Consider the following 25757-nt stretch of genomic DNA (forward strand, 5'->3'; position numbering starts at 1 on the left):
TGCTTCAACACCTCTCTGAAAGTTAAACTACTTAGGCAACATTATCTTTGTTTTACAGATAGGGAGTACAGAGAAAAATCTGAGTGACATTTGAAAAGCATTCAGAAAGTTTAGAGCTCTTAACTTTCAGACTCTGAATTAATGGAACTGGGACCCTAGGTCATTTCATTGTTTTTGACATTGTTGCTCTAAGTTATATACCAACAGAAGTTGTGTGAGAAGTCAGAATGTCATTAAGCAGAGAACTGAACCAGGATCTCCCAAGCTAAGAAAGCACAGAATAGAACCAATATGACTCAAAACATACTTTATTCAAAGAATACGATGCATGGACAGGAAAATTATGTTTACAAGAAAACCCAGCAGTAAAGAAAAATCTGATTACTATTAACTCATCATCAAGTTTCGTATTTTTGGTTAAGGTTCTGAATAATTATATATCCATCTCATATAGAAGTATTAACATAGTATTTTAATATTTCCATAATAATCAGATGTACCTGCAGAGTCTGCTCTCACGGTAGTGCTTGTATATTCAATAGTTTCTTTACTGATTCCTTATACTGAGACATGTTACCTTCTGTTTCACCTTCATTTTTAAGTGCAATTACAGAGTTTCTGTAATTCTTAACCACTTCAGATGCAAGAAGCTCTTCCTTAGTTACATTACTGACATTCTCTGAGGCTTTTATTCGAAGTAGTGTATCCAAGGCATTTTTCTGAGAGCAGCTATTTTCCCAGATATACTCTTCCATGTCTTCCTCAGTCTTCTCACTCTCCCACATCTCAGTTTTCTGAAAGAAAATATACACCATTTAAAAACTACTCAAGACTGAAACAAAGCTACAATAATTTGAAGGAACTTCTCCCCCATACCAATTCGCTTTAAAAATTTTATTGTGGAAGACATTTCCCCTCCTCTAAAGTCCAAGGCTTCTACCTCAAGCCTCAAAGAGAGTTCAAAAGGTGCCCGTACGCTATACATTCTGTGCAGGATGAGTTTCTTTCCTCCCACTTATCAAGTTCTTTATGTATCTGGCAGATATAACTAGACGAGTCAGAATGAGAAGAAAAGCTTATGGACTCTACAAAATGAGTAACAAAAAACCTTGTAAAAGTAATAGTTTTAAATAACCCTAAATGCTCAAGCTTTGGAAGTAGTCACCTAGCTATTATGTCCCTAGCATATGATTTTGGTATGTTTACATTGGCTATAAGACGCGAAGTGAGACAGCTCATACCAAGTAACCTATGATGAGAGACAGCAATCCTTCACCATTTGGGAAATGTTTTAATTGTGACTTTTAAGGAAAAGCATCACCAATTAATCCATTTCCTCTTCCTGCAAAACAAATTGCTCCTCAAAAGAATCTCTATCCACAAGGTGCTAATTTTTACCCAATTGGTGTTGCAAGATTAGACAGGATCAAAAGTTGAACACAGACAGAAGACATCATCCCAGTGCCTCTAAATACTTGGCCTGTGCAGTTGTTCTTTGTAAATTTTGTACTGTAGTTTTTCTCCGATTCAGCAGGTCTTCCTCTAGCTTCACAGACTATTTAAGGGATATTTCAAATGTTATAACCTGCTATTTTTGTATATTTAATTTTATTGTACTTTTGTAAATACATATGTTTTGTAGATATATTTGTATTTTTATATGTTGCAGATTGTATATTTATTTGTATATTTACAATTATTTAGTACTTTACTGATGTAAGCAATACATAGCATCCTTACATTATTTCAACTATATAAGAATCACAATTTCAATTATTTTTGGTTTCTTTTTGGTGGTCATGTTTTTCTTGCAATTGTAGAAATCATGTCTAAATAAAACTTATATTTCTCTGGGAGTAAGTTCAAAGAAACATTCCGGTAAAGCATTTACATCATATGGATTTTTTTTTTTTTTTTTTTTTTTTTAAATCCCTTGCCAGAAAGAGCTCTTCAGTAAATTTTTAGCTATGCTATGCAGAATCCAAATAAACCTAGCAATCACAGGAGGGTTGGGGTTTTTTTTGTTTGGTTTGGCTTTTTTTTTTTTTTTGGGTGTTGTTGGTTTTTCATTTTTTTATTTCATTCTGTCCACTAGTCAACAAGGTTGCTGCAGTCAAACCATAATATTTAATAACCTTTAATTAAGACCCAAAATTTTTTTTTCCCCTCTACAATCCTGTGTGCTTGGGTCTGTCTACCTGAATTTAAAAATACTTTAACAAATGCTGCAACCTGCACCGGGTAAATGGAATCTCTTGTCTTTTAAATCTCCAAGTCCAAATGTTTAGTCAGAAACAGTGATTAACACTGCTAAAAGGCTCCTATGACTGACATTAAAACCTGGACACAATACAACACAGAAGTAAAAGAACCTCATTCAATTTCTAGAGGGGAAAAAAAAAAAAAAAGGACGTACTGTAGCCTGTACTGCTAGAACAGTAGCGGAACAAGTGAGTATAGTAAAGTATTCCTTGGATGTTTGAAAATATTGCAATTCAATGTGGAGATTTACATATTTTTAAATTAACGACATCATCCTGTTTTAAATATCCCTTGTTTATCTGCATAATGGCTATCCAAGACATTTTTTTTCCTAAACTCCAAGAGAATTTCAAAGCAAAAGCCTCTCTCACAGGGGTAGGGTTTCTCAAGAGTAAGGGAATATGGGTATCGCCCCGGTCATTCCCTGGACCAAACCCATGTTTGAAGTTCAAACAAAAGATCACTGTGAGGCTTTTGAACACCTTTAAGTTATAGCAGAGACAACAAGAACTAATTACAGTTATTACATTTATCTCTTCAGGAAAATCATTCTCTGCACGCATTAACTTACAGGATTTTGGAGATGCACGCTGATAAACAGATTAAGATTTCCCTATCTCTTTCGAGCTATACAGGGTAAGGAGATTTTAAAGGAGGCCAAAGAAGCTGTTAAGTATTTCTTTCTTGCAATCCTTCCCAGCAGAATGGTGTGTCAAAATGGATTTTAAAATAAAATCTGACTTCTGTGGGGGAGGGAGGCAGGAAGGGATTTGACAGTAGGGGGAGATTTCAAAATCCATTCCTCAGCCCTGCTACAAGAAGCCAGTATCCATTGCTGCAATGTTGGTGGCCGTGCCTCAAAATGAAAAGTTATCCTACTGTATACAGGTCCAGACATACATCACAAACAGGAAACTAAACAGAAACCAGATTTTTGCAAACTGACTGTATTGAGTGAAACTTAAATACCTTTCCAGCCAGATTTATTGCAAGAGAAAAAGTGAATCTGGAATTATATTTTCATTTTAAAAAGCACCCTAGGTAAACAAGCACCCATGGACTCTGAAGAGTGGAAATGTTACAAGTATTGTAGCCTCAGTTCAAAGTGTTATGAAGAAAACTAATGAGACAATGAAAGAAACTTCAAAAGTGAGGTCTTCATCACTCAGAGTTTTGTTAGTTTATTATTTTTGTCCCCTGCAAATTTAAAATGTTCGTAAACACTGCAAGAAGTGTCTTACAAATGAGAATAAAACTGTGAAAAGTGGAATACAAGTGTGGCATTGTGTAACATTTTTCTAGAATCCCCACTTAGTGAACGAAGTTAAAAATCAAGAATGTATGTTTCTTCAACGAATTCACTAAAAATGATTGCTTTGTTCTATCACATATAAGACAGAATCTCAGTAAGTATTAACCAGCCTGGCTGAAGATGCACTCAGCTGATAATTTCAACTGTTTCTCTTACCAAAACTTCCAATAAGAACCATGAAAAAAAATTAAAATAAAAAAAAAAATAAAGAGAAAACTTTTCATATAAAGTCAAAGGACACAAACCTATTACTAAAGAAGAGGCACAAGAGTGATTTTTTTTTTTTTTTTACACCTCCTAATGCAAATATATAGAATTATTTTTTTAATGCTATAAACGGAATAAGGATTTGTTTCTAAGCAAATCTTTTATGTGACAGTTTAAGCCAGTATTTTGGGAGGTTTACAAGCCTTTACAGTGCTTAATCTGAAGTGCTGACACAGTATAAATACTAAAACAGTACTCTGGCCAGTGAAATTGCTTTTTACATAAAAGTCATTAACAAAAAGCTTCAATATATATTGTATCCTTAAGTACAGAAAAAAGGAAAGCATTTCACCATCATTTTTCTTGGGTTTTTTGCCAGTTTAACTTTCATAATTTCGTTGTCACAGCCAGGATTAGAATTGTCAGTTCTCTGATGTTTCTTTTGGGGAAGACATTTTAACTAAAATTTGCAAGTGGCACACAGAAATCTTCGAGGCAATTAAAAACATGACTCATGTTAGTAAATTTTCTTGTCAATGGTTTGAACAGTTAAAAATTTAATGCTGTTTAGCAAAGACCAAGTATTCTAGTGTTTTTTGGGTTTTTTTTGAGTGGAAGGGAAGTTTTTAGTTGCAAATCAAATTTCAAACTCTGTATAGCCTCGAATAAATAGACCTATTTCTTAGTACTGCATTGAAATAAAAGATACTCTATGTGGTACAATAATCACAGATTTTCAGGGAATAAATGACAGCTATGCTAGCATTTTTCCAAATTATTGGGTATCCTCAAGCCAAAGAGGAGTTGCCAAAACAATTACGTACTTACCTCTTTGGATATACTACACATTTGAACTCTATTATTTAGGTAGCAACTTAAAAAGAAATATCAACATAAATTTGTAAATAGGCAAAGCTGTATGTGATGAGATTGGATACAAAAAAATTTTAATTGCTTGGTGATGCAGAATAGGTTAAAATTCGTTCTTCTGAATGAGCAGAACATTATTTTCTAGGACACGGCAATGGCACAGGGCAGATAAGACCTCTAGAGTGTCAAGGAAAATCAGGAGAAAGACTGTGAGGACTAAACATTCCAGCAAGGTACAAATGTAAAACAGAAAAGAACAAGCAGAGAAGAAAGAACAGAACTTTGCCTCAAAAAATAATATTGAATGTAAGAGATGCTCTCATACTTAATGATACTCACAGGTTTAATCTCTGGTTCTGTCACTAACTTAAGAGTCCTCAGCAGTCACCATCATCTAGATGTCCTCATTTTTGAAAGAGGCTAACACCTAATTTCTCTGGGCTGAAGTGGCTGCATGTATTTTCTGGAAAATCCAAGCTTCTGAAAGGGTCATTTGAAAGGTATTTATCTAACTCAGTTTGTTTTCTGAATGCTGATCAGATAAGATTCTGATCTCATCAAGAAAGATCAGTGATATTAAGGGTCTAAATCTTTGATGATTTTCTGTTCATATCTATGCCCCATAACACTTCACTCCAACATTGAGACTGAAAATTGAACAGCTGTAAAAATTATATTTATGCTTTAAAAAGGAGCCTTGTTTCTCCAGGAACTAGAAACATCAGGCTTAAACACAAGGTAGTTGTGTTTAATTGCAAAAAGCCTCCTCAGCCTGAAACAGTACAAAGACAATTTTTAATTCAACCTTTTGCCTGAATATTCATCCTTTGTGGTTCCAAGCAAGAGGTACAAAAAAAGTTTAACCTTCTTTCACTGCAATACACATTTCCTGTCAGCAAACCTCCTTCCTTTGATTTTAAATGTTTGAATTCAGATCTTCAGAGAAAGTTTATTAAATTTAACATCTACTATGTCACTTAGCTTGCTCTTTTCTGATTCACATTAATGATGAAGACTCTTTCAAGTCGTTAGATTTTGAGCACTGGTGAGTGCACAATGAAATGTAATACGTACTTCAACACAAAGTATATATTACAACATTTAGAGACCACCAACTCAGCCTCAGTTTGAGTTACTTAAACCACATATAATAACATACTGAGAAAGAACACTGTTGTAGGAAGGGCACGGTTATATGACGCTTCATTATTCTAAGATCTCAAAGTCAGGAGATTTACACTAAGCAGTCTTCAGTTATACTACATGGTGCCCAGAGATCTAAATCTGTCTCTCCCAGGTACATGCTCTAATCACTAGGCTATGGCCCTCCTTTCAGTTTGTTCCATCTTGAATTTTCTTCTGCCCAGGGAGAGTTTCAGCAAGGGGGAGTGTCTCCCTCCACCTCCCATTTTAATCCTACAACCCATGTGTCATAACATCCTGAGTGTTCAGAACATGAAGTTAAAGTATACTTTTGAAACCTAACTAGCCAGAGACCTGCTTAAGTTTCAAAAGTGGACTCATATCCTTTCACATATTTTAGGCTGAACTAGGAAGGTAAACTCCTACTATGAAAACTGCAAAATCCTACTGTTACTAAGTTCTACTGGCACAACCTGAAGTGATAAAAATTACATTTAACTTGTAATGGCTTAAAATGACTGCAGATGAAAAAAAAGACAACACAATTTAAGTGCTAACTTAAGTCTACAGAAAAGCTATACAATGGATTTTAGAATTATCACCAATGGTTATGTAAAAATATTCATTCGGCTGCATGCATACGCAGACTCCCCAACCCACCGGTGCCTTGCAGTTGAATACTCTGCTTAAAAAGGAATGCCAAAGCAATGTGGGACACCTTCCTCAAATTCATTCGAGCTACACAGCTTTGAGGTTCATAGATAAATTTTAGTTAAGCCTCTAGTGTCACTCTGTCTGTCCATTCTTCAGTTCTTTTCCTTCCCTCACCTTTCTGCTTCAATTTCCCTGTCCTTTCATTTCAAGTACTATTAACATTTACAATGCAAGTACAATGCAGAGAGATGCACCCAGAAGACCCTTTGACTATTACTGTATGCATTCAGTAGCCACTTTCCACTTATCCCTACTTCTATAGGCCTTCTTCCTTACTGTTCAAGTCTTGAATCTTTTTTATCAGACTCCCGTAACTATACTACTAGAAAAAGCAAGACAGAGTTCAGAAGTGTGTACAGCATTACTCTACTGTTGTTCTTAGTATGCCAGATTTGACCTTTAAGAAATACACTGGAGAATAGAAAATGCAAGGGCAACTTTACACTAATCTTTCAAGATCTCAGCTGTGTAATGCAGAATTACATCCTCCACTTTCCATCATCTTGCATTTGTGTATGTTGAAAATCATGTGGAACTGGAACAAGGAAAATTGCCGCACCTTTTTGTAGTCTTGACTGGTCTAAAACAACTCTAAGTTATTTCCCCCTCACCCTATCTTTTTCAGATTCCTCCCCTTTGTAATGACTATGAATGTTTTTCCTTACTAGAAAATTAACTTCCTGCTCCACTTGTTTCTCCTTCCTGCTTTCAACTCCTAACAGAACTTTACTTTTTAGTGAGAAACTATTAATCTGAGCTGAATGTGAAGAAGTTTATGATCTTTTTAACCACTGGAGGGCAGCAAACGCTTATTCTTTAAAAACCACTTTGTACCATAAAAATACATTCAGGTTTAGAGAGATGTTACAGCATTCAAGAAGTACCATCGTCTAAAGGTAGCAGAATACAACTGACTGAGCTGCTGTTTAACAATCTACCTAATATATCTCACCCTTTCATTGATCAATTCAATCCAGGCACAATCCTGGGGGATAACTTGAAAGGAATCACAGAAAAAGTCCAAAGAAGGTAAGTTCAATTCTTACCAGATGGTGCAAGTCAGATATCTACTGAATACATTCTAAAAGCTAAAAAGACACAAATATTTGATTAATAACCTGAAAACTATTAAACAGGAAGCAAAAGATCTCCAAATATTTTAAAATAAGAAAATAAATGAACATCCTTATCTTTAAAACATTCAGATTTTAAAACTTAACTGAACTCATGGGCCTGATATCTATCTGCATTTATCAAAAATAAAGTGCCAAATGCATCAGCCTGGGATCTTAAGGTACACTTCTTGCTTCTTATGCATCTCTAAGTAACAAATACTACAACTAAATTGAGCTCTCCATCAGGTTTAGGCAGCCTCATTAGCCAACCTGTAATTCAAATAGGTTGAACCAAGAACACAATATGTAGACCCCTAATTAATACCACTCCCACTGTTCAGATCCATCTCAAGAAACAGCATGCTGTCTTACCAAGCAAGTACTATCCACCAATACATGCCAATATTCTGAACAGCTTCCCATAGTTGTTCTGCTTTACAGTATATTTCATTTGAACCTGTGGTAACAGAGGATGGATCAAGAACCAGAGGATGAATTAATGTTTTTCCTCCTCTCTTCCTTCACATCCTCTATTAAAATAAACAAGCAAGATTTTTTTTTTCTGCCACAAAATAACAAGCACTATAGATTCCCTTTGCCAAAAGCAAGGGTAGCATTATCCAGCACAGGAATGCATTCTAGAGGATGAAAGAAAACCATCACATTCCTTTCTTCAAAATAAAGGGGGTTTATTTGTTTAAATACAGATCAAATACCAACTGGTAACACTGCACTGTGTTTTGCTAAATTCTAACACAATCCTGAAAGGTCCTGAGTGCCCTCAGCTTTTGTAGGATTTTGCATGGTCAAGTCTCCATTGATGGCATTTCTGAGTGAACATGAGAAGACAGGAAAGACAGTATAGTTTCAAATGCAACACTACTTTTAACTACCAATTTGCAGTGCTTATGTAGCCCAAAAGGCTATCCAGTAGTATCCCCCTTCTCCTGCAAATAATCAAATAGCTTCACCTACACTCTCCATTCCCAAGTCATGAATGTAGCTTTTTGAAATCCTGCCTCCTTTGTCAGCTTCTTCATCTTAACTCTTTACTCTGACCATCTATCAACAGTCTGACAATTCTTTTCCCATCCCCCCCTCCCACAGTGTAGAAACTATGCTCCCTCTAACACTCACAAAACCAAAACAAAACAGACATTCATTTACTCCTTCTACAAAAAACAAACAAACAAAAAAAAACTTTAGAAAAGTAAAGTTGTTCCTTCCTTTCAATTCCTTCCCTTTTTCTTATTTCCCCATGCATTCAAAAAAGGGAGCTCTTACACACATGGTTATAAAAAACACCTGAACTTCTCTGAAAGCTTCTCTATACAAGGTTCAATGCTCCAACATATCTTCAAAGCCTTTCACAATGTGGCTAGTGTGCCTTCCTGCATCATCCATTCATTGCTAGCAGGTTAGAGGAGTCAAAAATGCTAGTCAGTGCATTAACCTATCAACATGCTTCCCTCGCTTTGGCTGTGGTACCTCTCAGAAACCAGTTTGCCAAATTCCATTTGGATAAACTTTTATTAATTTATTTAAATGCAAACAAACCCTCTTCCCCACATCACAATCCAAGAAAGAAATCCATTCTTAACAACGTATTCAGAGCCTTGAGGTAGAGCAATACCTGTACCAACTGTTGGTAATCCTCCCTCTTTCCTTTCTATTTTGTCTGCACACACTTGTTGCATATTTCAACTGTAACTCCATTACAACAAGGATTCTTGCAAACTAATTCCACCTGAGCCCTCTAATTGCAATAGAATTAGTGAGCAGTGGATGCCCTGGGTTTTTATTGAAGCCAAGACTGGAAAAGTATACAAGAAAATCTGTAATACAGAGGCTACTGTTGACACAGTGGTAAATTTTGTCTTCTAAGCATGCATAGACAGACGAACCAGAATTAAACTCTTCATACTCATTACTTTAAGAATAACCTTCTGCTGGAAATGCATCTCTTCACAACAGAGCTTCATAGCACATAGTTCACTACATACCCAACAAAACCACAAAGAACAGTCATTCTTTTAAAAAGGTTTCAGATTCCTAAACTACTTGGATGCTCTAGTTCGTAACTGTAATAAAAGAATTATGCATCACTGGCAATTAAAATATAATTACGTTTGAAATTACATTTCCTGATGTATATCTGCATACAATTTTTCCTTTTATATATATTCACATGCTTTCTGGTTCGCAAAATTCAGTAATCCAGTTATTAACATAAATTGTAGTTATGCCATGTTTAGAGAGATAGTAGGCAAAGTTTTCAGGATTGAGGGCAAAATTTACATGCAGCCAGCTTTCCCTTCACTTAGCAAGAATGGAACACTGCCCTCATCTTTTTATTGAATTCCATCACGCACATGCATGAAAACACAGTGTGGCACTACTCTGCTGGGAAAGTCATCAAATCTTGCAATTAGTTCTGTAAACAGGATTGATGTTACTGTCTACATGGAAGGCCAGTTCCCATCCATCCCCCTCCAACATTAAAGTTAGTACAAATTAAAAAAAAACACACATTGTTTGCTTATGGTTTACAAAATGTGTCCAAAATATCTTTCAGCAAGTTATTAAAAGGCATTACCACTGATCATGGGAAAAAAACCAACAAAACAGAAAACAAAACATGTCACACAAAATAAAAAAACATGTCTCAGGAGACCATTAATTTTTCATGGAAATCAAAGACAATTACAACTTATTGACAACCTCATCAAATATTAACATGGAAGTTGAAAGGTAGTAAAAGGGCAAGAGACTTGTGCATATTCAATACACACTGAACACTCACATAGCAGTATCGTATAGCCCTGTCTTCCATCACTAAGTAATGCTAGAGCAAAGGACAGATGTGGTGTTCGTCTGGAATTAATGAAGTGAGTAGTGTCTAGCTCTTGTCACTGCTTAATACTGGAAACTGATCTGTCATTAATTTAAGATTTGTAATGCAATGTAATGCTGTTGGGGAGAAAAATATCCATGTGTACAAAGCACTTGAAATCTAAAGTAAATGTATCTTTTAAGATATTAGTATAAGATGAATTTAATTTGATGCACTCTACAATTACAAAACATATCCTTCAAGGCAACTTCCAGTGAAAGGGAAATATAGCTCATCCTCCTTATTATGTTTTTTATGTCATCTCTGGAACGATCAAAATCAAGAACACTGAAATTCATAAAAGTGCTAAATATAGAGATTTAATTTAAATACTATAGAACAATTGAAAACAATAAACGTGAATTTTGGTAACTACTCATCTACAACTTATTTAAAAGAGTACATCTGTGGAAATATACTCATGATGAAGGCTTTCACTGTCTGTCTCAAACAATGTGACTAATAACATACCACATTTAAACAAAGTTAAGTTATCCAAAACATAACTATGGGTTTTCAACAATAATTTCATTTCAGACTGCTAACTTGTTTTCTGTAAAAAATGGCTGTAAAATTGTTGAAGGCAATACTTATAACCAACATGATTAACCACAAAAATAGGGGAGACAAGTCTGAAGAATTCACTGTCAAAGAAAGATCTGAGGTCTAAAGAGATCTTCTTATATTTAGAGGACTATTTAAGAATTGTAGTCAATTATCAATAAATTGAAATAGTATCTTTAATACATTTACACTGGGTATTTCACATGTATAACCATTTAACAAAACAAACTACTGGGAAAAATTCCAAATATGCCATATCCTGAATGATTATAGGAAAGTTTACATTACACTTGCTTTGGTAGAAATATTTATCTAAAGAGTTACAATAATTTTATATATTTTTCAGGACACTAACTCTGATGCAATGAAATCCTAAAACTATCAGAAGGTGGGGAGGATGTCCCTTTTCTGAGCAAAAGGGAGCTCAGAAAAGCAGCCTAAGTCCTCACTCCTTCCAGCTTGAGGAAAGATTTGTGAGAGAGTATTTAAGAAGCAGAATACTTCCAAATTACAGCCATGGTTTACCGCAGCCCAGGAAGAGCCCAAGAAAAGACAATTTCTAAGTAACAGGTAAGAGTTTGAAATCAGGCAAAATGTAGATACTTTGCTGTATGTTAGTTTTCATAGCTTTAAAGCCAGTAACACGCCTCTCTGCTTTTTTGGAATAGACTTGTTTTCATCTTTAAACATGGTCACTATTAAAAATGCATCGATAACAGGTGATAATCACAGAGTACACCATTTCTCTGGATGCTCTCAGTTCATATTTGAATACTGTGCCTAGGCAGCCCAGCATGCCACCAAACTAAAGGTACGTTTAGGAATCCTGAGAATTAAGGTGTTTTCTGCTAGGCTCAGGGTCAGTTTTAGGCTCATTGTTGTGAGAAAAAGTATTGGGAAAGAATCTCTTATTAAGGTCAAAAACTAGAGAACTTCTGAAAAGAGGCAAACTATGTATACAAACAACAGAATAGCACTTGTGAAGTTAAAGAAATGCACTCAAGTTGACTGGGGAATAAGATTCAAACATAAGCAACTTATCTTGGTTGAATTTGAAGAAAAGTGAGGTGGAAGAGGAAAAGAATCCAAGATAATTTACTTTAAGCTGCACACAGTCATGGAACTTCTTGTAAGTTACAAGAGAGTGCGAGTTATTCACAATTGCTTACCCAAGATTCATGGTACAGAACTGTGAGGAGGTGTATGCCATAATCATAGTTCTGTCTTCTTAGCGGACACCTGAAAATTCATAAACAAAGCTAGTCTTTTTGAAATCAAGCCACTGTAATATCCTTTTGAATAAAATGTTAAACTTACCATCAATGTAATGGTAACTTACCATTACTTGTAATGTAGGGAATCTTAGGGAAATGTGTGTTTGATTCACATGCATTTCTGAATTACACACAATCAAGAACAACATAGTGAAAGTATGAGTATTAAGGACATGGAAGAATGGGCATCTGCAGGTCAAAAATGAAAATAATGCAAGAATTTACAGAACTTCAGGAAACATTAAGAACATCTTTGTCCTCTGTGCCAAAGTGGAATCAAACATATTTTAGTCTGAACTCCCTTAAAATCTTCTTCTTTTTTTTTTTCTCCAGACCTGAAGGGAGGAGAATGACTGCTGAAAACGGCCATGAAATACAGTTCAGAACAGAAGATCTATCCAACAATTTAACAGGAAAAGTTTAAGTCAATGTAGCTGTAAGTCCAAACAGGATCACCAGTAAAATTTGTTGTGATAAGACACAGTCCTGCAAATTAATCTCTTCCTCATGCTGATCACCCATAACCTCCTGCCTCTTTCTCACACTCACCTCTTCCTGCAGGCTCCTTCACCCCCTGCTTTTTGATGCAGAACAAATTGAATCATGCGAGACTGCGTCTGACGCACTCTAAAAACACTCATCTGAATGACTACGGACTATGACTATTCTAGCAAATAAATTTAAAAAGGACTCAAGCTTTTGACTCTTACTTCTTTCCTAGTGAAACAGCCTGGAAAATCCTGTATTAAAGAAATGGATACCACTCAGAGCTTAGGCCTTAGAATTTACTAAAAATAAAGTGAAATATCAGCAGGCACATTAAGTTTCTTCTGGAACACAGCATGAGACCATTCACAGGTGCTCTAGGGGGTAAGCTCCTTTCAGGTATACTAATGTTTTAGCCACAAAATAAGTCTTGCTAGGGAAATGAAAACTGTTGGTAGCACAAGTGGTCCCAGTAAACCACCCAGATTTCCAAGTCTTGTCGAAAAAGATATGCACAATTTTATCCAATTTGTATTTACTTTATGCAGAAATAAAACAGTATTTCCTACCAAAGGACAGGAAATTTAAGAGGGGAAAATGAATTCTAATAAAAACATGCAAACAGAAAAGACTAGCAATAATGTTTTTCCTACCACTGAAAGCAGCTGTGAATTAAAGTTTATTGTGAATTTAGGAATACGTATGTATCTCTTACAGTCTTCAGAATTCAACACAGAAAACACATTTCTTCCATGCAGCCTTCTGAACATAACTGTAAATAACTACAGTGATTTGTTTATATCTAGAACACCAGAACACTGAGAAATGTCTGGGCACCAATATCCCCATTTTTCTTGCCTGAAACTCTTCAGATCATTGTTAGAACTAACAGAACCGATTTGGGAAACATGACAACTACTTTAAAATAACAAATGAGACTTCTAAATACAGAGCTTCAATAACTAGCAATATTTAACAAATATTAGGTTTGACCTTATGTGATTTGTCCATTAGTATTTTAACAGTTAATAACAGGAGTATCTTATCTATTTATCTTAAGTCATATTTTAGCCTTAAAAATATAATAATTTACTAAGACAATAATTGATATTACTGGAAGACACCCAGCCCTTTCTATACTGTGACCATTGCTACAGGCATTTTTTTTCCTTCTTGTAACCGTACCTGTCCGTTGTAATTGTGAGCATATCTGTATCCTTACAGTACCGTTCTCCTACAAGTTTAATGAGCTTCTTCTTTGCATGGTCATCCAAATTCAGATGAGAAAGTTTAACCTCCAAATACAAGAGAAAACACCTTTAATTACTTGGATAAATCAAATCTCTGCACCCTGAAAGTATTTTGAGATAGATAGGCACATCTTTTATCAAGAATTGAAAGGATAGCTATTAAGTATGCATTTGCAGAATTTCTTCTGATTGTATCACGTCAGAAGTCTTAACACAAGGCAAGTATAATCTGAATATTCAAACAATAAATATCTTTATCCAAATACCAGAGGGGCTGGGGGAGAATATTTCTACTCAAACTTTTTTTCAGAGGAAAAAAGAGCTGTCAGTTTAGTTTGTAGCTGTATTTCATATTCATGTGTACTTCATATGGAAAAATAAATCTTTTTTAAGATTTTTTTTTCAAATACAGATCAGTAAGTTTAATACCAAGATATATCAAAGATATTTATGACAAGCATCCAAAAGAGGAGGAAAGATGTCAGTTCAAGAGACATCAAATCACTATTCTCAAAGTCATTACTGGGAGATCAATAGAAGTATGCAAAGATGCACACAGATGACAATATAATGGACCAGAACTGTCCAATCTCACATAATTCATCAAACAATAGTGTGAATGGCTTGTCTTCTGTTTCAATACCAGACAACCCACAAACATAAGATATAAAACAAATAACTAGTACTTATTTAAAAAAACCTCTACAAAGTTAGTCTGAAGCTAGTTTCTATATGCAATAAACAAGTATGAAAAGTAAAGCAAGCTGGTTTTAGCTATCTGTTTACACAATAGCAAATAAGAAGGCTGTGAACCTTAACAGTCTAAAGATATATGGTGTTGGAAAGATAAGTTTCTATTAAGTGGGAGTTGCTGAGGAATATTAAAAACATGAAGACATAATAGCAGTCTCTTACTCGCTTGCCCACTGTTTGTTTTTCCTCTATGTTCTTTCTACTGTGTCATTGCTGTACTAAAGGACTGTTCAAAAATCAAGAAACCTGCATCAGAAAAACTAACAAAAGTTGAAGGACTAAAAGAAACTAGAAGCTCCAATAAATATCAGGGAAAAAAGTACTACCTGAAAAGAAAAAACCCTACTACTAAAAATAGAAAACGGAAGTACTAAACCTAAATGTGACAAGGGAGGAGACAACAGGGTTTCAATACTGGAACTTCTAATCTTGAAAAAAACCCCTACTATTCACTACTCCACAGATTATATGAAAAATGTCTTCTTTTTAAGGAATTACATGCTCATTACTATGCATGCCTGTAATACTGGTAAGCAGGAGCTCACCTAGCTTTGCTCCCTAGCTCACATTTTGTCAAGTCTAATTCTAACAGACCTATTAGGTGCATCCAGTCTTTAAGGCAATGGTCAAGCTGCAAAAAAAAGCTCCCTACGCACACAGCAACCTCTTCTAAGGGTCAAGGCTTCCTTACATACAGTGCCCTTCCATACAGTGCAGCCACATAGCCTTCAATCAGTGGTGACAAAAAAAAAAGGAGCTATGAGAAGATGGGCCTGCCCCAGCTTTACTGAGAAGCTGCACCTAAGCTGAGGCACTCAGCCTTGGTCTCTGCCTGAGCCACAACGCAGCTATGTCTGTGCCTAGCCATGGCCCACACTGACCCAACCCTGACACACATCCTTGACTTCCTGGCTTGACCTCACCTACTGCATCGCTATGGATTGGCTTGACAATCACCAGACCATTGACTGATCCTAGTTACTCTCACCAGACCTGATCCTGATCCACTGACTTCTCTTCCTGCTTTGACCTCAAACTCGCCTTATCATTATGAACTTGTCAGGTGATTACTGGGCTGTTGGATGGACAAGGTTACTGTTACCAGGCCTGTCCTGCTCACCTTGCTCAGGTAGTAGCTGCACCCTTTTTGGGGAGGTCACTGCCCCTGCCTGCCTTACTGCCCCTGGATCACCTTCCCTTACAGAACAGCCTACCCTCACTGCTGCCTGGCAATGCTCACTCAAATTGATGAGAAACGCCTTTTTGTAAAACACATTTTCTTAACACTATCCTTCTCTCACACCCACAGAAAGAAGGAATGCTCCAAACTCTAAAGGGTTTTGGACACAACTCTCTGGCAAGCATGCAACTGCTAGTGCATGTAAGCACTTTATAACCATGACTGTCTAAACTTAATGGGATACTCCAGCCCAGGTGTCCAGCATTAGCTTGCTTTAACCAACACTGCAAAACAATTTCATTAAGTAGTACTTTTTGCACTGTCTTAAAAGGATGGCATTATCATAGTTGTATCATGCTGCCTTCATACAGTGTGGTCATTTGAAATTTACTGTTAGAGAGCTATGATTTTATTCCACATGACTTGCTTTTCCTATAAAAACTAAAAAGCTATCTGGTCTGTTTCCTATATTACAGGGTCACAAAAAAGATGTTCTTATTAATCCAAAGTCACTTTAAAGTGACAAATATTTAATGGCTACTTGCTTCAAAATGGGATAGCAATTGGACAGCTTATAATCGTTAGCTGGAATGCTGCAGACTATTTTATGTTGAATTTTAGAAAAGTTAGAGCTCCACAAGGAACAGCAGTTGATTTAAAAAAAGAAAAGTCTCATTCTATGTCCTGTGGTACTATGTTGTCTGGCACAATGTGGACAATTCCACTTGGGAATAGACTAGGATAAATTTAGTGACAAGAAACACTGGCATTAGGCTACAAGAGATGAAAAATTAGCATCTCCAGTATGATACCTGGTAGAAAAAAGACATAATTTTTTAATTAAGATTAGAAAGGTTTAACTTTTAAGCAATATTTTAAAAAGGAAATCTTATCATGAAGATCCACCAGAGAGTTTATCATAGTCTGTAACACAACGCACAGTAAATGCTCTCTCATTGATACAAACTCAACCGCTAGCTGACCCAGTGCCATCTGTTTTCACCTTTAAATCTTCTCTTCCCCCTCCCTAGGCAGATTTTGTTGTCAGAGGATTAACCAGAGAAAGCATTTATTAATGAAGTCTGGGATCAGAACACCAGTAACTGAAAAAGCATGTGGATAATTGTTCCATTTTTGTATCATTTTGAATTACCCTCTCCACTGCAGCATAGCTGACCCCTAGTCCAACAGCTTGTATCTCAACAGCCACATCTAAGAGAAGACATTTATATCTCAATGTTTTACATGATTTAGAAAGCAAGAAGTTTACATACGCTCACCACCTGCTGTTTTTACCAGGAGGAGATTCAAGGCTGTTTGAGCAGCTGTGCTCTTCCCCCTACCTGTGACACCATGCTCAGTACTGACCTGCAAATGTCAGTATTACTCCATCCAAGATAAGTGAATATGGGAGCAAGGGGGGTCCAATGTGTGCCTCCTCCTGCACACATTCACAACCCAGCATGAAGTCAGGGGCTTCTATTGTCATAGATACCCTCTATATCCTTTTATTTCTAATGCATACAAATTTGTGAAAACTTGCTCTTGACCATGTATCTGAATTAGGAGACAGAAGGCTAAACTCTAGTATGTAATGACTACAAGGGGATGGTGAAGTTACTGCTAACAGTGGTGTGAAATGCATATTTACGTCAATGACAGACTGTCTACCCCAGCCAAAACCAGCACACAGACCAAATTAAATTTCAGCCCAAAAGGTTTTACAACAAGGAGAGTGGAGACTCCAACAGACAAAATTAACTACTACTGTTCAAAGTTGCCATGATTAGATATTGTATAGGTGTTATGAGCATGTGGTACCATGCAGTATTTTAACTTCTATACTGACAGAGTAAGAACACAACTATCACTGACCCCATCGCTGCTGCTGCTCTTCAGATAGGCTCAAATCTCATCTCAAAAGGCATGTTCAAAAGCCACAGCACAATCCTAACTTTACTACCATGAAGACAGGCGAGCAGGAACGGGTTGACCATAGAGGTTGTGCAATCTCCAGCCCTGAAGGTTTTCAAGACCCAACTGGAAAAAGTTCCAAGTAACCTCATCTAATCTCATACCTACCTTACTTTGAGCAGAAGGTCAGACTGGAAAACTCCTGAGCTCCCTTTCAACCTCAAGTAACGCATGACCCTATGATCAGAAGGCTGCTGCCCCTACTGCATACACACTGATGCCTGGAGGTCTGCCAACTCAATACTTACTAGTAGTGCTGCATTCATATGACCTAGCTTTCAATACTTGTGCACTTCTAGGGTCTATAAATTAGCAATGAGAGAGTCTAAGCAAGACACTGAGTACAAAGGCACTTACTGCCTTTTCTATAAGTAGATTCTTCAGAAGGTACACTATTTTGTTTATATCGGAGCTTAGTCTTAATTTATAACTACATATCCATAACCTCACAACCTCAGTTCTAACATGCTGCAATATACTTAAGGAAATCCACTGCTTTTTATTCAGACATTCAGTAAACTACTTCCCTCATTTCCTTACAACATATCATAGTTGCACATGTTTTTAAAAGAAAGCCAAGCATTTGAATTTTTGAAACAAAGGCTGTTTACCAAAAATACTACTTACTCTTAAAGTCACCACTCTTGCTTTGGGATTACGAATAGATGTCCCTGCAGAAACATAATCTACTGTTTCAATTTCAATAGGAAAATGCCGTTCACATTTCTCATCACTGTCCAAAGCACTTGGCCATTCAGTGCAGAAATCTGTATAATAAAGACAAAACAATCCAAGTAATACCTGTTGGTTGGGGGTTTTTTCCCAAATTTATTGCAATATACCTTTTTAAAAGTACTATTTATAGAAACCATACTCATTTAGATAACGGCAGGGTCTCTGTTAGACTTGCTCCAGTATTTCAATATCTTTCTTTGAACTGGGTTCCCCAAAACAGGATACAATACTCCAGATGTAGTCTCACAACTGCCAAATAGAATCATAGAATGGTTTGGGTTGGAAGCGACCTTCAAAGATCACCTCATCCAACCACCCTGCCACGGGCAGGGACATCTTTCACTAGATTGGGCTGCTCAAAGGCCTGTCCAACCTGACCTTGAATACTTCCAATGATGGGGCATCCACAGCTTCTCTGGGCAAGCTCTTACAGTGTCTCACCACCCTCATCATAAAAAAATGTTTTCCTTATCTCTAATCTAATTATCTAGCCTCCTCTACCTTAAAACCGTTGCCCCTTGTCCTGTCACTACAGGCCCTGGTGAAAAGTCTCTCCTCATCTTTCATATAAGCCCCCTTTATATATTGAAAGGTGACAATAACGTCCCCTAAGAGCCTTCTCTTCTCCAGGCTGAACAATCCCAACTTTCTCAGCCCTTCTTCACAGGAGAGGTGTTCCAGCCCTCTGGTCACTTGTGTGGCCCTCCTCTAATGGGTCCACGTCCTTCTTGTACTGGGGACCCCAGAACTGGATGCAACACTCAATAAAGGGGCAAGAATTAACTTCCTGAATGTGGTGGCTACACTCTCATCAATACAACCCAGTATGCGGTTAGCCTTCCTTGCCACAAGGGCACACTGATGACTCATGTTCAACTTTCTAATAACCACCAGTCTCCAAGTGGCCTTTCCTGCATAGCTTCTTTCTAGCTGTTTGCCACCCTCCCATCCCACCCACCTGTACTGCTGCATGGGTTATTCCATCCCAGATGCAGGACTTTGCAGTTGCCCTTGTTTAACTTCATGAGGGTCCTTGCAGCGGATTTTTTCATGTGTGTTGACATCCCTCTGAATGACAGCTCTGCTCTCCAGTGTTCCCCCCCAATTCATTATTATCTGAAGACCTGCTGAGGTTATGCTCCCTACCATTATCCAGGTTATAAAGCATGTTTTCGCATGCTTGGAAATGGCTTCCAGTAAGGTTTGTCTCATAATCTTCCAGGGAATGTGGTGAGGCTGGCTGACCTGCAGTTCCCTGCATCTTCTTTCTTGCCATTCTTGAAGACGGTCAGGCAAAAATCTCCTGTTCCTCCCGGTAGTCTTTACCTGCTTCCACTTTCTGTGTACTTCCTTTTTGCATTTCAGGTCACGCAGGAGTTCCATGCACACCCATGCTGTCCTTCTGCCATACTTGCTCAACTTTCTGTACACTGGAATGGACCATTCTTGCTCTTTTAAGGAGGCTGAACAAACATCCACCAGCTCTCACGGGCCACTTTGCTCCCCAGGAGAGTACCCTGTGAGATCTGCCAAGCAGATTCCTAAATAAACCAAAATCACTCTCCTGAAGTCCAGGCTCTAGTTCCCCTGTCTGTCTTGCTCACTTCTCTCAGGATTTTAAACACCACAGTTTCATGAACGCTGTTAGCAAGGATGCCCCTAACCGTCACATACTTGACGAGTTCTTCCTTGTTTCTGAACAACAAATCTAAGAGAGCATGCCTCCTAGTCAACTCATCGATCGTCTGCAGCGAGAAATTGCCTTCAATACACTACTTGCATTCCTTCTCCCAAGATCTTAAACTCCACAATCTTCTTTTCACAACCAAGGCTGCCAGCAACCTTGACATCTCCAACCAGTTCTTGCATACTTGCAAGTAGCACGTGCAACACAGCACCTTCCCATAGACAGTTTGTCCAGCATCTGACATCTTCATCACGAAATTATCTGCAACGCACTCCAGAAATCTCCTAAACTGCTTCCATCCCATCCTGTTACCTGTCCAGCAGATGTTGATGGCTGCAGTTCCCCATGAAAACCAAAACTTGCAGTTGTGAGGCTTTTTTCAGCTGTTCATCCACTTCCTCTTCTTCACCAGGTAGTCTGTGGCAGATGTCCACCAACACAACCTTTTCAGCTTCTCCTCTGATCCCTACTCTTAAACTCTCAACCAGCTTGCTACACATCTCATAGCAAAGCTCTGCATCTGAGCTGTTCTTTTGGATACAGGTCAGCTCCTCCTCCGCATCATCCCTGCCTGCACCTCAGTCACGTAAGCTTTCTCTCTGCATTTTTGTGACTCCTCAGACTTCTAATTCCTCCTGTTTCCTATGCTGCATGCATTTGTATATAGGCAACTCAAGACAGGCCTCTTACCTCTTATCATACAGACTGAGGGGAGACCTTATCGCTCTCTACAACTACCTAAAAGGAGGTTGTGATGAAATGGGTGTCGATCTCTGTTCCCGAGTAACAAGCGACAGGATGAGAGGAAATGGCTTCCAGTTGCAGCAGGGGAGGTTCAGATTGGATATTAGGAAAAATTTCTTCACTGAAAGGGTTGTCAAGCATTGGAACAGGCTGCCCAGGGAAGCGGTTGAGTCACCATCCCTGGAGGTATTTAAAAGACATGTAGATGTGGTGCTTAGGGACATGGTTTAGTGGTGGACTTGGCAGTGTTAGGTTAACAGTTGGACTCGATGATCTTAAGGGTCTTTTCCAACCTAAATGATTCTATGATTCTATGTCCTCCCTGTCCCCTTGTGCCTCCACTTCTCTTTGGGCTAACCTCCTCATTAGGTTCTCCTTATTGGCTTGCTGGCTGGCAGAGATGCTCTTGGTCTTCATTAGATCCTTTATCTCCCCAGCAGACTTTGCTCTCACAGAGGGTTTCATTTATTAATAGCAGTTTTTTAAAATGCATGCCAGAACGGCTGCTGATTAAACCCTCGTTTAATCACAGATAATCTTCTGAGAACTGAATCACATTCATCACTCATCTTCCTTAAGACACTAAACTATAAATTTACAAGCAGGGCCTAATGGAAAGGTAAAATTAAAGTCTTACTGGTGTGCTGAAAACCTCCTAAGACGTTATCTGCCTACTACCTATACAACTCAATGCAGCAACAAGAAAGCATACAATACTAGCCAAAACCTGACAAATAACCAGCTTCAGAGGTGGACCATGTCTCACCTACTTCAAACACAGTTACATTTTGCATCGTCTTAAAACTCCAAGAGAGATGTTTTTTAAAAACAGAAAAAAGAAAAAAAACCCGACAAAACCAAAAAAACCCTCACCTTTAAGAGCTGCACAGTGTTTCTTAATTGCAGGAGGAGTAAGATGTAAAAAATTGGGAATCTGAAACAAACATATTAAGAGTTACTACAATAATAGCTTTTTGTTTGCTCATAAATAAAGGGGCATTACTGAAATCCGATTACACTTTTAACATTTGTTAAGGTAGTACAATATGCTTAATAAAATATTCAGATAAGAAGACTCTTCTCAAGTCTGATTTAGTGCAAGACTTAAGTTAAGCCCCATTAGAAAAGTCACAGGCATGATAATCCTAAAAATGTCTCCTGATTTGGTTCATTTGTATTTTTTACCATTTAATTTAGAAATGAAATAGAATATTATCCTATTTAATAACAGAAAACAGTATCCAATACAAATATTGCAATCAAAGCAGTGCACTCTTAGTGAATAATGATTTCAAAAGTTATCACACACCAATGGAATGCATCTTACCTTTATAAGTTCTAAGTTGCCTTCTTTTGGTGGAGGTACTCCTCTCTTCACTGGGTAACCCATTCGAATTGGGAGAGGCACAGAGGCAGGTTTAAACGCAGCTGCTGTTGGATAAACACTGCTCCAGTCCTGATCAACAGTCATCTTCTCAGTTCTGGGAGGTGCATGCTAATAAATTGAAAATTATAGAAGTTTGATGGAAGATACACTGTTTTGTGAAACAAAGCAGGAGCAACACATACAAGTTATTTCAGGAATAAATTCCCATAGCTAGAAATTTCAAGACAGCTTTACATCAAAAGTTAGTACTCATTTGTATAGGAATTTTTAAAAGATAGCCCCTCAAAGCTTGGGTAGCAGGCCTTTCCCAATCTTCAACTGCATTTTATTTCAAAAATGTTTAGAAAGAAGAATTAATTATCTTCTTGCATTGTGATAAATCAGCAGGGGGAGGAAGGGGAATGAAATCAGTATTTAATTGCAAACTCTATTTCCTAAAGTGCCTAAGCATTTGGTGGGGGGCAAGAAAATGAGTTTTAAAATTCTGGAATTCTGAAAGTCTGAACAAGTTCATATTAAAAGAAATAGGTATTAATAACTCTGAAATTACTTGCTACAGAAATTCCAGTATAGGAGCTATGTATTACTATATTGCAGAAATAGCTTATATCCTCCAATAACTGACCAAGGTTTCAGTCAAATGGTCTTAAAAAAAAAAACAAGTTCCCCAAAACTTTAATTTTTAATTTAGAAGGGTAAAAGACAAATGGATATATGCAGTCAGCTGATCTGACTGCTTTGGTGTATCATTAAATCTGCTCTTGGAAGTTAAACAAAAATTTAATACATGCCAGGTCCACCTTTACTATTTGCCTTTAAAAATCATAACACATAACATACTACTTTTGAAATTTATGTGTGAAATAAGTAAGAAAATTCTCAGTGATTAGATGTTCAGATATCAGTTTTAATTCTACTGTGCAAGAACAATTTCACTTATGCACAATATCAGATTTTTTAATTACGCCAGAAAGCAACCACTACGAATCCTGTAAACTCTTAATGAAAACAACATTAAAATGTCTGTTTTTGTTTTAAATGCAACTTTTAAGACCTGCAGTACATGGTGTCAATACAAGCTAACTGTTAGCTTGTTATTGTTAAAGTTTTTGCCTTTATGACAACACAGACTGAAAATAGCTGGGAGATTAAAGAAGCTAGGTGCAGGTTCTGGAATAGTCACAGTGGATTGTTTCACCAGGTTTTGAATGCAGAAGGGGTTCCTGTTAAGACATACAGCTTTGAAAACTTTTTCAAACACCTCTGAGTTAACTGCAAACAGTTTCAGTACTTACTGATCTTATAAACTGCGGTGTCCTGCCTCTTCTCCTTGTTGAAGCTGACAGAAAAAGAAACATTTTTCAATACAAACTACTATATGGTTTTGTGGAAAAAAAAAAAAAAAGCAGCATAATCCTGTATGCCTTTTTTCCTTTTACAAAGACAATATACACTTATATTTCCCAGTCTTTACACGGAAGAAGGGGAAGATCACATACTCACACTGCAGATTGCTCCTTTAGTTTTTGAAACTTAACATAAAAAAAGCTTGGAAGCCATTTCGTCTGGGTCTATCCTAGAAACATGTTAACAATAATTTAGTGTTTACATGCCTAAATGCATTTTGCTACCATCATTTATTCCAGCTTGATGCAGGAGGAAAGAAAAATTAGATGAGTGAAAGTACACTTTTGCCTTCATAACTGTGCTTCCTTTTCTCTTTCCCACACAGCTGTTAAGTCACAAATCACTCTCCACCAGCAGTACAAGACAGCTAAACCTAACAGTTCACTACTACTAAAAGGAGCATCCCATGGCTCCATCCCTTCCTTCTGACAGCACATCACACCCCATTCTGTGCTACTCTCAAGCTCATCTAACCTCTGTATAAACAGTTAGCACATCGAACTGTTTTTCTTCCTGAGCTGGGGATGAGAAACAAACTGATGGGTTTGTTTTCTGCCATTTTACCATGCTGATCTGGCTTATTGGTAAGTCCCAGAGAAGATGCAACAGAAAGAGTTTACTCCCTTTTAGCAGTCCTGAGCCACCATTTGGCTCAACTTTTTAGGCAACTGACTTCAGGGCTAAAGTCTTGGGATGCATGAAGTTACCAAATACCACTAGATTTTCAATCTAAACAGAGATCTTCACTTTCTTGTCTTCATTTCCTCTCCCTCCTCAAACTCTAATTTAATTACTTTCAACCCCTCCCCCCCCAAAAAAAACCCAACACCAAACCAATGTGGCCTTTATAACTGTCAGACAAATGAAGGTGAATCTGATTACATTTATTTTCAAGTGTCCTGTCTGAGCTTGGGGTTTGTTTGTTTGTTTTTTAATTGTTGCCACATTACGATACAGTGTATATTTAGCAAAAAAACACCAAATGGGACTTAGGAGTGGATGTTCAGGTTCTATTTGCCTCCTTCGTCTTACAACCTTACCCCACATAAGCCTCGGAAAAACTCGTGAATTTCACAGTTCTTTTGTCTTCCTTATCTACATATTTTATGGATCTAATTCTGTTCTTCCTTTTCTTGCTATATAAAAATTTAAACTGAAGAATACCTATGGGGCTCTGCAACAGCTAATACACAGCATTCTTTTATCCCCTGATCTGCCATTTTTGCGGTGCTTTCACAAACAGACACACTTCATTCATACCCATCTTATTATTTCTGTTACAAACATCTACAATTTCGGGTCAGGACACCTTTTACTCCTGCCACGGGCTGCAATATCACACATCACTTAAAGGCCCTTTCAGCAACCTAGCCTGCTCCTGAATCTGTAGACGACAAATGCCCACGTAGCCTTTGGAAAAATGTTGGTACAACCTTGACCAAGAGTTCCATTTGCACTCGGAACAGCCTGAAGAGCTCAGCTTGAGGCCAGGCACGACATCAAATGTTTAACATGAGCACACGTCCCTTAGGAAACGATGATTCTCATTTGGAATACCTAAAACCAGGCAACGCACCGCAAGTCCACTCTACCACTGTAATCCTGAGCTGAAAATCTGTCTAGTAAACACCAATTTGCTCACTTCTTTCTTCAGACTATTCACAGTATTTACACTGCTAAAATCTGTATCCTACGCCGTAAGGTTTTATTATTATTATTTTTACCAAAAGCTCTCCTGCAAACAGCTGCGAAACAAAACCTCTTTTTCAGAGCCGCCTGGAGCCGGGAAGGGAGGAGGGA

At 37.4% G+C, this 25757-nt stretch overlaps 1 protein-coding gene across 1 annotated transcript; it reads right to left on the reverse strand.

The window, feature by feature from the left end:
* Positions 1–291: 291 nt before the first annotated feature.
* On the reverse strand, positions 292–23908 carry MRPS35 (mitochondrial ribosomal protein S35). The gene is made up of 7 exons (XM_009324369.1): positions 23846–23908; positions 22491–22658; positions 22037–22097; positions 18625–18764; positions 14026–14135; positions 12250–12319; positions 292–794 (listed from the first exon to the last, which is right to left on the reverse strand). Exons 1-7 carry the CDS (start codon positions 23906–23908, stop codon positions 516–518), a joined length of 891 nt encoding a protein of 296 aa, XP_009322644.1. The 3' UTR covers positions 292–515.
* Between the last annotated feature and the right edge of the window lie 1849 nt (positions 23909–25757).

The sequence above is a fragment of the Pygoscelis adeliae genome, unplaced genomic scaffold (assembly GCF_000699105.1).
Source record: "Pygoscelis adeliae isolate BGI_AS28 unplaced genomic scaffold, ASM69910v1 Scaffold65, whole genome shotgun sequence".
NCBI lineage: Eukaryota > Metazoa > Chordata > Aves > Sphenisciformes > Spheniscidae > Pygoscelis > Pygoscelis adeliae.